The 15258-nt window shown below is 38.8% G+C and overlaps 1 protein-coding gene across 6 annotated transcripts in view; it reads right to left on the bottom strand.

Annotated features, from left to right (window-relative positions):
• LOC124416743 (Down syndrome cell adhesion molecule-like protein Dscam2) overlaps positions 1 to 15258 on the bottom strand; it is a 104135-nt gene that overhangs the window by 9786 nt on the left and 79091 nt on the right. For 3 of the 6 annotated variants that reach the window (XR_006930809.1, XM_046898020.1, XM_046898022.1), the window contains exons 11-17: positions 13361 to 13660; positions 8994 to 9113; positions 7465 to 7638; positions 5762 to 5912; positions 5250 to 5398; positions 4601 to 4732; positions 296 to 596 (exon numbers count right to left, since the gene is read on the bottom strand). Coding sequence is in view for 5 of the 6 variants with exons in the window: in XM_046898020.1 (XP_046753976.1) it covers positions 296 to 596; positions 4601 to 4732; positions 5250 to 5398; positions 5762 to 5912; positions 7465 to 7638; positions 8994 to 9113; positions 13361 to 13660 (1327 nt within the window). In the remaining variant the exon portion in view is untranslated. Of the gene's footprint in view, positions 1 to 295; positions 597 to 4600; positions 4733 to 5249; positions 5399 to 5761; positions 5913 to 7464; positions 7639 to 8993; positions 9114 to 13360; positions 13661 to 14909; positions 15195 to 15258 lie in introns of those variants that run through there. The other 3 variants (XM_046898025.1, XM_046898021.1, XM_046898023.1) reach the window with 3 other exon arrangements.

Genomic DNA, 15258 nt, shown 5'->3' with positions numbered 1-15258 from the left:
TGCAATATTAACATTTAGTATCCATGAAATGTCTATTATCGATTTATTAGCCGGCTGCATAGTGGACACTCGAAGTTGCATCTATCGTACGTATTTTCAATGCTATGGGTAAAAAAATGAACCAGAAAAAAAAAAACAATTTTCACGAATAAAACGGTTTTTCAAATTGTGCATCGTTCTAAGTCTCATTTTTTCACTTCCATTCTAAAATTTTTTCAAGGAAGCCACATCAAAGCGATAGTTCCAAAAACCCGGATTTCGGAAGTGCTCTCACTACCAGAGACTCTCAACTCACCTGGTTTCTCTGTAGCCAATATTGAAGCTCTGAATATCTCCGTGCCTGAGTTCCGGTATCGGTGGTCCCCAGGTGACGAGGATTTCGGTGGCAGATACGGGCCTGGCGGCCAGGTTGATTGGAGGACCCGCTGGCCTCTGGGGTTCCGTTCTCACTACCAGATCTGAGGACGGGGCAGATCGCCCCGCAGGTCCTTCGGCGATAACGCGAATGTAGTAGCGAGTCGCAGGCTTCAGATCGTCAATAAGGGCTGCATAGGGCAACGGAGGTCCGGACAGTTCCTGCTGCTGCCAAACTCCTCCTGTAATTAACCCCAGGTTTGTAGGTATACCAAATTGGTTCTGGATACAAATTTCCATACCGACATTTACCGACTCTCAGCCAAGACACAAACCTTTTTTTATAGGGTTAGACGGTGGAGACTTGAATTCTTGACGAAGGTTGTTGTCTTGGCTAAGTATCGGTAAGTGTCGGTATGGGAATCTGTATCCAGAACTCGTCTGATTTACCTACTAAGGATTGTAGTTATTACGAAATCGAATACGAGGAGAAAAATTCTTCCGTTATCCTGTAGAGGATCTTCGAAACTAGGATTTTGATGATTCTCGATATCCGATGACAAGGAGTCCTCGAAAACTTGTTCAATCGCTTGATTGTTGGTTCAGCTATTCACGTAAAATTCTCAGCAAATTATTGGCAATATTAATTATGATATCCTTGAAATCCTTGGAAACTATTGAAAAATCTATATAGAAGATTTGCAGAGCCAGACAATACTGTTTTTCTAACACCATTTGTAATCCAGAAGGCTGCAGACTATGCGGAGAAAAGCAAGTGTGTTTGAAGTCTCGCATATATAAATCGCAATGGTGATGTTAGCCACGGTCGAGTGTTTTGACCGTTGGTGAAAGGATTGATTGATCGAGTTTCTTGAAGCAGATGAACGCAATATTGGATATATATATATAAGACCGTTCATTAACCTGAGGGATCAATGACGTCGTACACTGTACAATATCGCGAGTATCACGCCACACCTTTCATAATTTCGATAAGAAAATTAATGAAAATGTTTTCCATATTAGACAACGATCCTGTTTTTTTTTCATCTTCTCCCTTACTTTCTAGACCACAGTATTGTCTCTCTTTTTTTTTTTTTTTTACTTTTTTTACATAAACTCGAGGAGGTCAAGATATAAACAAGTGATGAGTTAGCGTATTTATAAGTCTCAAAACGTAATCAATTATTACTGTGTGGGCTAACTACAGTAGCTGGAGTGTAATTATTTGAACACGGTCATTCTTCTTATTCACGTATTGACATCGATAAGATTTAATCCAGTTTTGGCAAAGAAAATACCCTCGACCATCGAATCATTAATTAAACCAATTTATAAATTACAACAATTTACACATTTTTTTAAATTAAAACCTAACTCTTCCGGCAAAGAATTCGCTATTGACGTGTAAATATTTTCATTTTGCAGTTGTGCAGAATGTTTCACGGAGAAAATTTCACACGATTTTTGATGCTTTCAAGTCTTCTTTGCCCGATATTTGATTTGCTTTAAAAAAATGTTATTATTCATTTTTCACGTTTCATTCAACGTTTGTTATAAATGATTGTTGAAAATTCTAGTCTACTGAATTCGTAGAAATTTTACTGTACAATTTAATCTTGCGTTTTAAACGACGTCGTTTTTTCATCATTTTCATTTAAAATACACGCAGTGCTTCGTGATCCGTGTTTCGAGAGTCACAATTTTTTCTTCCTCCCTTTTTGCGAGACTGTGAAATCTTCGTACTTCTCGGACACTAGCCTAACCTCGAGGGGTTTTCTTGTGATTAATGAATTATTCAAACTATCGGGTCAGTCCGAACGGAGCTTTCAGTATCCACAGATTTCGGGATAAACCGGAAATTGGATAGCCGAATGGTTTACTGTTTCCGTGCGGGGTGTAAAGTTGCTACAATGTAGATCCGGGCCTCGGAAACCCGCGAAAGTTTATTATTACGACCGTAACTCGGCTCGCTTACCTTTTAAATATAATTTATAGCGTCTTAATTGAACGTTAAAGTATAATCTAGGGCCGCCAGGCGCTAGTCGCCTCTCGATTCTGCAGGCCAATTTTCGTCCTCCTCTCTCACTGCCGTGATTACCGGCTCGGGTATAACGTTGCAAATTAGTCAATGTAATCATATTTCGTTTCGTGTGCAATGTCTTTTCAAGGTACTCAGATTTTTCATTCGGAAAATCCTGTATTAAAATATTCACGTGATTACTTTTGATGGGAAGTGTTGAGATCAAGATTTGGAAAAACAACATTCAACTCATCATCTTGAAATTTATTTGAAAATTGGTTTTCCGTTGAATGAAAAATCGAAATTGAAATCTACAAATTTTAAAGAAATAAGGCTCGTTATTACGGTGATTTTACTAAAACTTTTTTTTCTTTAAAGAAGGTTGATTCGTCAAAAGTCGACACATTTTATTAATTCTATCACGATATATAGTCATCCATTAGGCATTTACCAAATTATTGTATTCCTAAGCTATTTTTCCTAATTACTTAAACACAGAAGAATAAAAATTACTGAAATCACAAAGAGAAGTTTGAATATCAATTATTCGTTTCAAACCGTTTGAAAATTGTTCAAACTCTGTGAAATTCGAGCGTTCTCCCTTAACAAAGATTCATTTTATTCAGAAAACTATTCTCTACAACGTTACTGAAACGGTTTTTTTTTTCAGTAATCAATTCGTTAATTATTACCAATTGTTGATTAAAATCAATATCGATCCAATGTTGTGTTAAGTGCTCAGTCCCTCTTCGCGCCAATAACTTCTTCGCACTCTTCGTCCCTATTATCTAGAAACATCTTCATTTCAATAGACTAAACAATGTCTCGCACATCCTGTGCGCACCTGACTATCTCCTTTCATTCCCAGAACCCTGATCATGTACTCTGTTTTTGCACTCACTTAGGCTTAATTCTACTCGTCCCAAGTCATTTCGTTTTTATCTCTCGGCCTACGCTCTTCTGATCTATTGTCTAAACTGTTCCCTTCGTCTCCACCTTTCAAACCAATCGACAAACATCAAACTTATATTCTAATAATACCACGCATTTATTTAACCCCAATGGTCGACCCTCAAATCGTTAAAGTTTTGAAATTAAATATTCAATGATGTCAACATGATAAAAAAAAGCGTTTTCGTGACTATATAGAGAATATCAATCGAGTCAATTAACCGAATCTACTAGATTTTTAATACCATTAAAACGACTAGAAAAGAAGCATGATTATCTAAGCTTTTGTTTATAAGTCCAGTGTGATCAATATTTGTATTTTTAAAGAGATGTTCGTCCTTAGGAATTTAATAATAATTTGATAAACCTGAGTACACGACTGTCGTGTATTAAAATAGTTATAAAAAGCGTCAATTTTTGGCCAACCAACCACCTTAGTTCAGAATATAATATGTAACAAGAAAATATTGTTTTAATCAAATTTAACTAGATCCACCTCGGTCGCAGAAGTTTTGAACCGTTGTGTCATAATTTTTTTTCTTTTTGTTTTGTTCAAACCGTATCGCCCTGTGTACAATATTCTTAAGGTGCGGAGAAGCGAGCTTCGAGCTTCTGTCTGAACACCTAATAATTTCGGCGAGACCGTAGCTGTACACGGCTATAAATTTGTGTAAAATTTAATAACAACTTTACAAAGAAGAAGACGGAGTCGTGGCAGGTATCCTACTCGAGTTGAGCTCAGGATAAACTTTGTTTTTGCAGGTTCTGGGTTCAGGGGTTGGTTCGGGAGCAGCCGGATTCTCGGGGCGTCGGGACGCGGCTTATTTGAGCAATAGGAATCTGGAAGAGCCACGAACGCGTCTTCGCTCCATAAAACAGGCTTATGCGAGATTCCGGAAATCCCTACTTTCCCTTCCTAAAGTACGACAATCTATTAGCCGTGCTTAGTCTCCCGCGCCGTCGTTCCATGGTGTGAAACGCGCTTTGATGACCATCGAATCTCCAAAATCTTAGAAGGCTTTTCAAAATTCAAAAAATGACGTTCCTATTAATCAGGAAGCAAGGAAGTTGGTGATATTTTCAAAAAGGAGAACGGAAGGTAGCAGATGTATACAGGGAAGCGTTTAGCGACCTAAAGTTTGGCAGCATTTGTGCCAATTTTGGATGATTTATGGATCAATGGTATTCGCGCACGTCGTCACTCACAACAATAATGGGTATCGGTGTTTTATGGTGTAACAGTTGCTTCATCTCCAAATTCACTTCACTCACCTTCTCCTTCTTTGTACTGAAGTATATACTTCGTGACTTCACCAGTGTCCTGAGCCTTGTGCTGCCATTTCACATTGATACTTCTGCTGGCGACCATCGCAGTTTCGATGGCGTTGGGTGGTTGAGGAGGTTCTGCAACACGAGTCAACCGATTTTTGCGAGTCGCTGGAAGCCAGGATCCAAGGTACTTGTTTCAAGGAGGTTGAATATTTTGTTGAACTTTTATTTTTGTCGTGGTTTTTATTTTTTCATCACCCAATCACCACAGTATTTTCGCGCAAAGGGTCACCCAGCTCGCGGCAGGACGAGGCAAAAAAGTCAACTAAAACGGTGTAATTAATTACACTTTGGAATTAAATCTCTCAGGTGATTAATCGAGCGTCAGATTCAGCTTCAATTGCACCCAACGTTCTCCGCCTAGCGTGTATGGACTTCGCTAGCAATTCGCACTAACTATAAGCGTTGAAACGATAATGGCGAAGAGAAACGCCACGTGCTTAGAAACCTAAGGCAAAGTACTTTTGAAGGTCCGATTCTGAACCTCTTAATCGCGCCTCGTTTCTCTCCAATTCCCACCATCGTTCTGGACTCCAACTTTTGTAAAAAGACAAAGAAAATACTACATATAATGTGAGAAAAAATGGTTTACCTTGAATCAGAAGCTGAACCAGTTGCTGATCGCGTCCAAAAAGATTGCTGGCTTGACAAAAGTAAGCTCCATTGTCCGAAGCTTCGGCTGAAGCGATTTGAAGCTGAGCCACGACGCCATCCGGAGTTATCTCTTGCTTCACAGTGACGCTTGACGAGAAAACACGAGTTTATATTGTAAGAAAATATATTATGCAGGCGTTAAATTAAACTGAGCAGGTTACCGAAATTCCTGCTGCAAAATATTTAACATGTGCCATTACTCGAGGTAGATGGCATACGGTTGGAAACCAAGAGTACCAATTAGCAAGTGATTCAACGCGAGTCAACGTTGAGTTAAATCAACTCAAAGCTCATTCAACGCGAACGGGGACTTCGGTGTATACAGATGACTCGATGTTTCCACTTAGCATCGACTAATCGACACTTTGTTAGGTGATCCAAACGGTTTTCCGTGGTCCAAAGGGCTCTGCAGCCAAAGTTCTACAGGACAGTCTGAAAGTCCGTTCTTACCGATAATTCGTCGATGGATTGAGCTCGACCTTTCCACCCTTCAACCAAGTGACAGTGACCGGTTTATCGCCGTGGACTTCGCAGTGCAGCGTCGCGGTGTCGCCCTTCTTTATCGTGACCAGACGAGAGGGTGCCGCAAAGTACGGAGAGGCTGTTGAAAGAAGAGACAGGATCAACTGCATTGGTTCTCAAAAGTGAGGAAAAGTGCATCAGTCTGAAGTCCGCAGGATAAGATACATAATTAAGATGCAGAGTTCGTTTGATCCAGTCGAGTTGTCGCTGCGTTTTCACCCCATGTGATTGTGCCATGACGGTGGGTCAAAGTTTGAACGGAAGTTTCTGAGACTGCAAAATTAGCGACAATACTAGTTGCAGCTGTTGGAAGATCGTGGATGGAAATCAGGTGACACAATGAACGCGATCTTCTTGCTTGTGTATTCAATTGGACGAACGGAATTGAATTGAAACGGGTTTCAAACTTGACGGTAATTTAACCGAGTTAATTATACCGTCGAGGGTTTTCGAATGAATTTCAACGAGATTCAATCCCGATTCGACGACTAAATTTTTAACCGCAACGCCATGTTGACCTCCTGCGCCAAGGCATTTTGCTCCCAGGCACAATCGTCGGGTGATTAAAATCCCGTTTGCATTCATTATATATTCGATTAACCCCCCCCCCCCCCCCCCCTCCCCCCGAACTTCTTGGACGTGACTTCGAACCAGCGTCGAGTGGTTCAGCTTTGCATCGTGTTCTGCATCTAAATTCAATTCGCTGCATCGCACGATTCTTCAATTCCTGATTCTAGTTCGCAATAATCTACCGATGACGACGCGAACCGGATTTCAATTTCTCGGATAGGACAAAAACTTCGTGGTATTCAGATACCGCCTGGCAGTGACGGGCCAGACGTTTTTGCACTTACAATTAGTATAAATAACGTGACAATATCACGGTCGAGCAGACTTCTCAGATTTCACGGAAATTGCAGGGAAATTTAATTTAACACGACGCGGAGGACATTCCAAAGGTCCGTTTTAATTGTTTTGGGAGGTTGAAATTCGGTCTGGAAACTAATTATAGGACGCTTTAAGTATCTCGAGTTAGGCGGGATGAAAACTGGTCTCCAACTGCGATGGTCCGACGCGAAGAGACGAAAGTCATGAGATATAGTTTGAGGGTACTCATCGCCGATTCTCGGCCATTAAAATCCCACTAAATTAAACCTCAAGATGCTTTAATATCGGCAGAAATTCGACGGAGCTTTTGAGGTATAAATACACACGAGCGTGATATCAAGCCTAAGAGAAGCGAAAACCGAGTTAAGGAAAAGCTTCACTTCAATCATAAAGGAGCCGAAGCTTAATGAACAACGAGAACAAAAAAGCTTATAGAGGAATCATCAGCCCAACTTTTATGGACGTTGAGAAACCAATCAGAATTTTAGAATGAAACTGGTGCACAAAATCCACGTGACGTGATCATGTATTTAATAGCGAGTATTCTTGAATTCGTACTTGGCGAGACGTTTAAGTCGAGGCAAAAAGCTTCGAGGGTTTCAACGATTCTTACTGCTGTAATTTCAATCGCTTAACGGATGTGAAAGGATCCTGACTCGTTATCATGGTTCACCAGCTGCGCTTCGACTTGAAATCTCGTTTAAAATATATTTCCTTACATTTTGTAAAAATCTGATACTTACAGTTCACCTTGAGCTGAACCACCTTCCCAATTCCGGTACCAATACCGTTGCTCGCTTGACAGAGATAAAAACCCTCTCGGTCTTCCTTTACATGCTGTAGCAATAATGTACCGTTCGTTAAAAGTTTCGTGTACATTCTCTCACGCAGCTCTTCGTACTCTCCGGATTTACTTCCTGAAAAAGAAGTTCGAAAAATAACTAGAAATTATATTAGGAGTCGCTTAATTAACGATTTATAACGATAAATACACAGAATTATAGAAAAGAAAAACTTTAGATCAGAAGCATGACTAAAGAAATTTGTCCAAAACCATTCTGGTTTTCAACGAAAAAGCTGACAATTATTACAGCAAAAAAGTAATTTCCATATATATTATTAAATGATTGTATAATGATTTCTGAAGTGCGTGAAGTGTATTGGTTATCACATTTTAAGGAACAGATCATTTTGTTCTTAATTAATTTTTGATCAATCGTCACAGTTCAAAACTATTTCGTAAAAAACCATAAATCATCATTTTGTCAAATGTCTTACCTTCTTATCAAGTGAAGAACCAAACAACAAAAAGTTCCCTAACGCAATTAATTTTGGCAATAACGGCTGCACTTTCAGTGCTATGCTTACGGTTTTTAGAATTTTTTCATACGTAAATACAGGTTTTCAACCAGAGTGTTCACATTTATAAATATCATGTAAAAGATCTGTCTTTTATTCGAGCTTTTAATCGTGGGGTTCGCTAATGATTTTCGACTCTGCGTAAGTATCCACTCAGTTGGGAATAACCGTTCAATTCAATTTTTCTTCTCCTTTCCGTTTACATCTTCGCTTTTCCGCCCGCGCGATCTCCACGTTATTTTTTTCTTTCTTTTTTTTATCCTTATTTGCACCGAAAGAGTAGCGAGGAATTGCCATTTTTTTTTTTTTTTTTGCAACACTTTTACCCGGAAAATTTAACGAGATCATATCGTTTGATGTTAAGCGCTTTTTTCATCTCAATTAGGATGTAAAGGCGGAGAAAAAGGGAGGGAGATAAAGAGCAGGGTCTGGTTAAAGGCGACTTCGTTTCCGCCGTTGCACGAGCAAATATTGCAAAATCATATAATACGTGACGTCAAAGCCTGCCAATATCTCTTGGTAAGTAATTATAATTGGCAATACTAGATTTTAAATTTATCAAATTTGTTTTTTGAATTTACTATATATTTTTCAGTCAAACAATACTTCGAAATTAATTTTTTTCTACGTTAATCTTAAATTGTAGCAATATAGTGATAAAAATTCAGTATCAATAACCACATTCAAAAAGAATGGATACATTACACATATTACTATATAGATTTACTTGTCACAGCTTCAATCATACTTACTAGTTTTCATTATTTGCCCAAAACTATATTTCTCGATTTCTCTTCTTGCTTGAAGTCTCAAGCGAATTAGCGATCGCTTCAGAAAACTAAATCGCGTAAGACGGAGTTGAACGAAAATCCAGAAAGATAAAATGGTCTGGACATGGTTGACATTTACTCACCCGTGGCTTTTTTCCAGACGATGGTAGGCGTCGGGACGCCCTGGGCCTGACAGTGGAGGGCGACATGCTTGTTTCGCTCGACGCTCATATCGGTCGGCTCGACTATCCATCGAGGAGGAACTGGAAGGAGAGAGAATAGCGTTAGAAGGTGATTCGAGGGGCCGAAAGGGCCTGAATTTTCTTAACTTACGGGGCTGAAGTATATCGGTATAGGTCTGATACAGTATCAGTGTGTATAATAATAATAATGCGATAATAATAATAATACAATTATAAATATAAAAGCGCAATGAACTCAGGAGAGCGACGAAACGGCGCTGATGCACGGACGGTGCTGTGTAATAATGATGATAATGATAATATCAATAATAATAATGATGACAACAATTTTTTAAATATATATACTCAAAAAGCGTGTGTCTTCTATAGTGATTTACTAACATCGCTTCGTTGTATAATTTTACGATATTTATGTATATAAAATTAACAGCATATGTATATGTATATTTATATATACATATGTATATATATATATCGAGAGATGTTTATATGGCGACATACAGGGCGACTTGAAGTAACTTTTACTTTACTCCTTAATCGTTGCGATCCTGAGCTCTGACGTTATGCTGTTAATGTAATAAAAATTTCTAAACATCTTTTTTTTAACCGAGACAAAAAATCAAATCGCATTCAATGAAATGTATTCTTGGGACAGTATTACATACCTAATAACGTTTCACAATTTCCGTTTTATTCGTAAGTGATAATGTGCAATATAGCGTGATCCAAAAAAGTAATATTGTGATCTTATTAACTCGTTTTTTTTTCGTTTTTGTCTTTAAATTGACTCATAGATATCAGCTAATAATGAAAAATTGAATTGGGTCTACCGAAGGATTTGATATAAAAGCTTATTATTATTGTTCGATGATAACAATCGATCAGCAAAAGAATTTAGGCGGTCCGAAATTGCGAGCTAAACGTATTAGAAGTGAAAAAAGAAAAAAAATTCATAATTCTTCGATGCATTGTCGCACAACAAAGAAGAAAATAGAAATTGTTTTAAGAACACCCTGTATATCGGTAATGATGAAGGTCCGGGATCTACGTTACTGTGGTGATATAATAACGCTGCATAAGCGAGATACTGTGTAGATACTGTGGGGGGGGGGTGGGTAGTGGTTCAACCTCTTACAACGGCAATAATATATAATAATCATATTTATATATAATATAAATCGTAATTCCAATAATAATAACAATAATAATAATAAAGTTTTACTGGTGAGTAACAATAATAATAACAACAATAATGAATATCATGAGAACGATAATTCGTACTATTACTTTATGATACTCAACTTTTTACAAGTTTGCTTGGTGATTTTTTTTTTTTGTGTCTCGTGAACGCGAACAGCAAACGAGAATCTCTATTCCAAATTCAATTACTAATATATACGTACAACTACCATAACAAATATCGCGGACAAGGCATTTCAGGTGTTGTTTTTAAATTTTTTAGTTCTATAATAACCTAGTCTTATCTGATATTCTATACGCATGTATAATAGAATTTTGAATAATTAGTTGTGCATAAAGTTTTTTAAAAAAAAAAAACAAAACACCCTCATTGCTTTGACCGTGTTAACAATTTACTGGGTGAATATAAAAAGCATGCAAAAGATTATGTAAAATACAGAGATAGAAAGTGTCCAACGATTGATGTAAAAAAGTGAGAGATTTAGTAAATATATATTATATAGAAGATTAAAAAGTGAAGGTTAAGAGATATAGGCGTGCAAAAATTGGAGTTCTTTTTTTTTTTCTTTGGTTATTTTATGTATGTTTCATACAGGTTATAATAACGGTAAATGAGGAAGGTGCAACTGTTACCTTTATGATTCTGTCAAGTCAAACAAACCTCAGAGGGGTCCACGAGATACCGACGCATTCCCAGAGAGCCAAAGCAACGTAAACTGAATACACGCACATTGTGTTCAAGGAGTTCTAGGTTACTGGGATCGAACGCGTCCACGCTAGGAATTTTGAGACCTACCCTTTCCCGATATTTCAAAACTTTCGAAAATGCAATTATCTTTGAAGCAAAAATCTCTGTGAATTCAACTAAAAAAAAATTCAACTTGGTTTATTTAACTTGTAGGACTCGGCTGCGTTTCGAATTAGTCATTAAGATATCCGAGATCAGTTTTGAGCAAGATTTCTGTAATTAAAATTAATCAAGGTTTAATTACTTTCTTCGATCCAGTAGCCTCTTTTGAACGAAGAATCAGTTTGAAACCTGTTGTAAGGGCTCGTAATACGATACAGAAACTCATTAACAAGTTAATTAAGCACAAAGTTTAACGAAAGTTCAAAGAAAATTTTTGCAATTTTAGTCACTACGTTCGCTCAGCGTGTGAGTTGACTTCGGTTTCATGAAAACATATATTTCTATTTCAAATCAGTTACAGCAGCTGTTATAGAACCAGTAGAAAAGTGCTCCAGCTATTCAAATCCTGAATTTTTTTTTTTCTCTTATTTCGGTTTGATGATGTATTTTCTTAATGTAGTAAAAATTGCGCTTTCGTTCGATAAAAAATAATTCTAATTAAGTTTTAATCGTCGAAATGAGAAAGAAAAAAGATTGTTCCCAGATCGAAAGTAAAAATGTTACGTTCGGCTGAATGATTTTTGCTAGGTAATTTTAACTCGACGAACACGATGCTAGATCAGCGAAATCAGCAGCTACTGTATATATTATATATATGTATATAAGCTCAATTAAATTGAAGGCTTGTGATTAATAATATAATTAGGGTACTACACTGTGCTCGGGGTGATAAACTATATGCGAATTTTTTTACTTCTGTACAAACTATAGCTTGTTATCTTCAATCTACATCTGTATGTTATCGATATATTCTTAAGGTGCACTGGAATAATTTTCGCATATTGCGAATACCGTGATTAAACAAGAAAACTGAAGGGTCTGTAATATTCATTTTCAACAATTTTCTCTTCATTTGGGTCAGCTAAATTCCTAGCGGGAATATCTGGTGATTGCGGATGAATTAGGCGCAGGATTCAAACCGAAAGCGTATATAATGACGATGGCGATTATGATTATGACGATGATGGCGTGATGTTCCTTTCAAGTTTGAAGGTGTGTCGAAGGTGGGCGGGAAACGCGACTGCCATTGACAAACTCGAAATTTCGAAAGCCTAAGCGCATTGCGTGGCATTTTGTTTTTATTTATTGAATTCTTTTTTTTTTTTTTATTGAATCATACACAACGCTTGTGCCAAAAACTTTGTAATCAATTACGTCAGAAATTCCTGCTTGATGTCAGTCGCGGATGGAGAAAGGTGAGCTTGTCACAATATATACGCGAATGTACAATTAACGTGTTTTAATTATAATTTAATTAGCTTCGCCTAATTAACCAACTTGTCACAGGAATACGGGAATTTTGTTTCAAGCTCATCCGTTTCTAGGGTTAAACTTTGTCCTGGTCCCAATCTCCCGTTCCGTCGTTGTTTCAACATTCAACTCTGTTGATATCAGAATTTATATATATTCATTTCATGGCGAAGTGACTGTGACACAAAAAAAAAAAAAAAAGGAAAAAGGAAAACAACGATAGCAAATAAATTCTAAAGAAGATTCATCACTTGCGTTTGATCGCGCGTCGAATCAAACTTGGAGCAAAAACGCGAAAAAGTTGAACTGATTTCGAACAAGTCGCGGTACTCTTCAATTAACTTTATATTTGTACAGCTGGTAGTAGATAGAAATCACCGCAGAGATGGAAATTACCGTCGAAGTTTCTTCGAAGATGGTCTCGTTTAATCACAGAAAATTGAGAAAGTTGCCAGATTTCTTAGATTCAGACCGTTTCTTTCCTCCGAGATGAATTTCAGTTTTAAGTTATCAAAAACTGATACAGTCGAATGAGTATCTATAATATTAAGTAACACGGGGGAGCTTTGTTAAAGTAATAAAAATCTATTTGTCCAGTGAAGGAACTTTCGATGTTACTAAATCCACCTGCATTTATGCAATTCGGAATATATTCTCATAGGAATCTACCTGCATTTCTGTAACTCGGAGTACGTTTTACCGATCGACGTGCACGGTAGAAAATATTTTTTTTTCTGATTATGGTAACGAAACGGATTTTCATCTCGAACGATTCAGAAAGATATTTTTCGATCTTATTAGAAACCAAAAACAATTCGCGGAGGAAAAATGCTTACGACTCGACGCTTCGGCTTCTATCAAAGATCCGTGTTCGGTTTGGGACCAGGAGAGAGTTTGGGGTTCGAGGTTGACGGTGGCGGTGGTGGTGGTGGTAGCGATTAGTTACCTTTTACCTGTAGCTTGGCCGTGTACCTGACCTCGGCGGCGGGGTTCGCGGCGACGCAGGTATAGTCGCCGGAATGCTCGGCCGAAAGACTCGAGATACTTAGGAGACTGGAATAGGGATCGAGTTGGGAAACATTGGCGGCGGATGCGAGCTTTGGGGGTAGGTGGAAGGGATTTTGGCCGTCCTTCAGCCAGGATATGGTCAGGGGAGGATCACCCGCCGCGACCCCGCACACCGTCCGCGTGCGCATCCCCTCAGAGAGTCCCTCTTGGAAGGTAAATGGCTCAATTATAGGGGGTACTGGAAAAGGTCAAGAAAGAGCAGAGAACCATACGTCAGAGCGAGAAAAAGATGGTATGAAAACGAAACTTTGTACCCATAATATGTTTATATATACATATCGTTCGACGATTTGTCGTTTTCGAATATTTACATCTGGTCCTGTGGACCGCGCGTCTCCAAGCTTCACCGAAATCCCCCGACTCCCTTCTTTGGGGGTTGCACCACCTCTCGATGCCGGAGAAGTGATTCGTTTTATTGATACCTCAAGTTTTTAACAGCCATGTAGGTAGACCGTCAGTTCGAGAAAAAATCAGGACAAATTTGCATTTACTCAACATCGACATCGAGAAATTGTAATTGTTATCAATATTTCGAGTTATTGAAGTACTTGGAATTGATTTTTCTTCCGCTGAATCAACGAGGCAGATAGAATTCCCAAAAATAAAACTTGTTTTTGTCCTCGAAGCTTGTATAGCTTGGGGTTTCCGGTGTGGCCTGTGACGCGTTCAACACCATCGTGTTCGGTATGTATATAAAGATATTACGTGTCATTCATATGCGATAGTATAATAGTGATAACAGTATGTATAGTTGATGTATATATATATACAGTATATAGTACGTATAGCATGTAATAGTAACGTAGTTATATAGTGATACAACAGAGGGGTGGCTCCGTGCCCCCCTGCCCCCCGTACATCGCAGACTAAGGCGTTTGTATCAGGCATTCGCAGCAAGACCCAATTTAACGGAATCACCACGTTGCTCTTGTCCTGCGTCGGGAGAAATGTGCAGACTTTTCAATTAGATGCAGAGTAAAGCGTTTTGCTGGGGAAAAATCGACGAACCATTTACGATGGCTTACGGAAAAGGTTTGAATGAAACCGTTGTAGCCTGATGAAGTGAATCAAACGTGGAGGCAAGCAGTGACTAAGGCTCAGGTGGAGGATGATTTGAAAGTGAAAAGCTAGGGGAGAAAGAGAAAGAGAGAGAGAAGAGAGGGATCACACAGCAAGTCATGCGAGGTGTGGACGTGTTTATACTCATGTACAAGCGGTCGGAGAACGCAGACTCGACACAACTCTCCTCTGAACTTGAACACTCGGCACAATTCACCCTGTGTGATGGTAATTGGCCTCTCCCTTGCATGACAAGAGCACAGTGTTGACCGCACAGACAATATACAGACTTATGTATGTAGTATGTACATCCATTCATACTGGGCGGGCAGGGCGTCGGGCAGTAATGAGGCCTAGTGAGTGATTACCATGAACCACAAGTCGCTGAGTGCGCGACACTTCGGCGGCCAAATTCCTGACCACGCAGGAGTAGTTGCCATTATGATCTGGAGATAAACTTTCAATCGTCAGTACGCTATTGAACTGGTTCACATTGGTCACGGTGACTCGTTCCGAGGGACCCATCGAACGCCCGTCTTTGAGCCAGGAGATTGATAGCGGCAGATCGCCTCTCGTCACAGAGCAAGTCAGGGTCATTCGTTCTCCCAGATGGAGGTCACGGTCGGCGGTGAATGGGCTAATTTTTGGGGGAACTGGAATTACAACAAACACTTCTTTCTTTAGTTGAACGGCGATGAACCTGGTCCGAGTCCACGA

Source organism: Diprion similis, chromosome 3 (genome assembly GCF_021155765.1).
Source record: "Diprion similis isolate iyDipSimi1 chromosome 3, iyDipSimi1.1, whole genome shotgun sequence".
Classification (NCBI taxonomy): Eukaryota; Metazoa; Arthropoda; class Insecta; order Hymenoptera; family Diprionidae; genus Diprion; species Diprion similis.
This window is presented reverse-complemented; position numbering and strand designations above follow the sequence as displayed.